Source organism: Trichechus manatus, unplaced genomic scaffold (genome assembly GCF_000243295.1).
Source record: "Trichechus manatus latirostris isolate Lorelei unplaced genomic scaffold, TriManLat1.0 scaffold00045, whole genome shotgun sequence".
Classification (NCBI taxonomy): domain Eukaryota; kingdom Metazoa; phylum Chordata; class Mammalia; order Sirenia; family Trichechidae; genus Trichechus; species Trichechus manatus.
Window position 1 is genome coordinate 2499743 of NW_004443981.1, and position 2673 is coordinate 2502415.

At 42.3% G+C, this 2673-nt stretch overlaps 1 protein-coding gene across 1 annotated transcript in view; it reads left to right on the forward strand.

Annotated features, from left to right (window-relative positions):
* Positions 1–2673, forward strand: part of TDP1 (tyrosyl-DNA phosphodiesterase 1) — a 74689-nt gene that overhangs the window by 7507 nt on the left and 64509 nt on the right. The window contains exon 4 of the mRNA XM_023731654.1: positions 1080–1176. Within this exon, the coding sequence (XP_023587422.1) occupies positions 1080–1176 (97 nt within the window). The remainder of the gene's footprint in view (positions 1–1079; positions 1177–2673) is intronic.

Consider the following 2673-nt stretch of genomic DNA (forward strand, 5'->3'; position numbering starts at 1 on the left):
TTAGTACTGGAAATGCATTTTCTTTAGTGTTTCTTTTCAGTTGAGTTGGAAACCCTTGTGTAATGGATAAGTGCTACGGCTGCTAACCAAAGGGTCAGCAGTTTGAATCCACCAGGCTCTCCTTGGAAACCCTACGGGGCAGTTCTTCTCTGTCCTATGGGGTCGCTATGAGTCGGAATCGACTCCGCAGCAGTGGCACGGGTTATTCCTTCAGGTAAGGTAGAGACGCATTCTGCAGTGTGATTGATAAACGGGGAAGTGGCCTATAAGAATTAAGAATTCTTAAATTAAGAATTGATTAATGTGGAGGTGGCCTGTAAGATATGACAATTCCAACTCAGGGTTGCTTTTCTTGTTTGATTGCTTGTTGGAAGAATCTAGTATTTTTGGTGTTGGGAAAGCTTGTAAAGATCTGTTGGTTTCTAAGAATTCTCTCACTTTGAATCAACTGGAGAAGTCTGTAGTTCCCTTAAAGGCCTTTTAAATCTATTTCTGAAGAGTATCTTAATGTTATCTTTTTGGAATTCAAAAATACAGCATTTTCAATGTACTTCGGATTGTGTCACTTTGCTGTCCAATTGCCCTTCGTACTGACTCTGTATCTCCCTCTGCACAGCCAGCGTCACGGGGCCTGGGCCCATTCATTGTTGTTTCCAAGGGTCTAGTGCACACAGTCGGAGCCCAGTGACTATCAGCGCAGTGATAGAATGTATCCACTGGACATTGACTCCACTATCCAAAAGAAGGAAAAGAAAAGAACATCATGTACTACACAGTAATAATTGTATATCTTTTAGTCTGTCTGAATTTAAATACATTCACATAGTGCGATGTACCCTTATGGACCAGAGAAGATAATTGCTGAAGGACTTTTCTTGAGTCACAACCCCTTCTGTGTCACAGCAGAGCTTCAGGGCCAGACTGTGTGGCCCCCGTTATAAAGTTAACTAGTTAATGAGCATCCTGAGCCCTGATCTGGGTTATCCCTGTATTCAGTCATCACAGAGGCCAGAGCTAGCATTCCTGAACCAGACACCTTCATGAAAGAGGTATCTTGAGTACTTCTCATCTCTTTTCAGGAATAAACCAATCCTGCTTGTCCATGGCGATAAACGAGAAGCTAAGGCTCACTTACATGCTGAGGCAAAGCCTTATGAAAACATTTCCCTCTGCCAGGTAAGCTACTTAACTGCCATTTGAGGTCATGCTTAGTGTGAGAGTTGGAAGAAAATTTAGATATTCAGTCCATCCATTCACTTAATGCAGAAAACCTCTCTTCAGCATCACCAGATACTTGTCTAACCTCTCTCTGCTTCAGCAGCTCCCGAGACAGCCCATCCCATTCATGAGTAGCCCTCATGGTTAGAAAGATTTTTGTTTGTGTTGACCTGACAGCTTCCTCCTAACTCCCACACATTGGTCCTGATTTTTCCCTCGGGAACCATATGGGACAAATCTCCTTGCACATATCAGTGATTTATATATTCAAAGGCATCTATCCCTCCTCTCCTTAGCTTTCTCTCTTTCCATTTCCAGCATTCACTTTCTTCAGTTGTACTTGACGTAACAAGGATTCTGGATCTTTCCCCAACCTGCTAATACTCCTAGGATTGCATCTCGTTTGTCACTGAATGGGTTTCAGCACTGAATGGGTCCTCTGGACTGTTCGAAGGCTGTGGAACTGTCTGTGAGTGTCCTATGAGGGCTGCTTAAAACTGTTAGCTGATGAGGAAGCATTAAGTGGACTCATAACAAGTGTGTCTGTTGGATTTACTGGGACCAAAGCAAAACAGAAAAGGCCAAAAAAAGTCTATTGTCCAGGTTTTTTTTTTTGTTCCCCAGTTTTGTTCTAATGCTTTCCCCTCAGAATACATGGAAATACAATATAACCAGTGATTCTTGAACTTTCTGTGGCCCATTGCTTTAGACTCCACGTCTGATAGGATCTTTATGTATGGCATTATAAGCAAGAGACTGGCAAAGTGGGAGGAAAAGGAATTCAGAAGAATTTTTACATTTATGGTTTCCTTCCTATGGAAATGGTGGCTGTGTGTGTGTGTGTGTGTGTGTGTTTAAACAGCAAGAGAACTTAGTCTGATTCGTTTTAAATATACCTCACAGCACTCCTTCTGGCATTTAACCCACTGCACTTTATGTAGTTGGGGACGACTTTCTAAAACATTCCTTTTCTTCACCCAACATGTTTGTGGCTCCTTCTGCACCTGCATATGCCTTTGGTTGGCAGTTACCTAAAATTTCGTTCTATCACTTCTGTTTCCAGAATCAGAAGGGATTACACTGCAGTAGGAGAGCTCCCATCAGACTAATAGTGGACAGAAGAATAAACTGACACAGGAATTCTAAAAAGCAGTGATTCCATAGAAAGAAATAGGAAGTGTTCCAAATACTAGCTACTTAGTCTGAAAAATTTTGGGGGGAGGGTAGTACACCTGATGGCATGCTCCAGGCCAGCCACTAGAGGGCGCAGCAAGGTGCTGTCTTCCACACCTTGTGCAAAGAACTGTTCAAAGCTCCCAGCTCTAGTCTGAGATACAGAAGGATAGTGACCCCATCCTGACCTATTGAAATACCTTTGTACTTCGTAAGATGAATTTTTGACTTTTTATAACATAGTGCCATTTGAATTGGGAAAAATCCTCTTCTCTGTAGCTT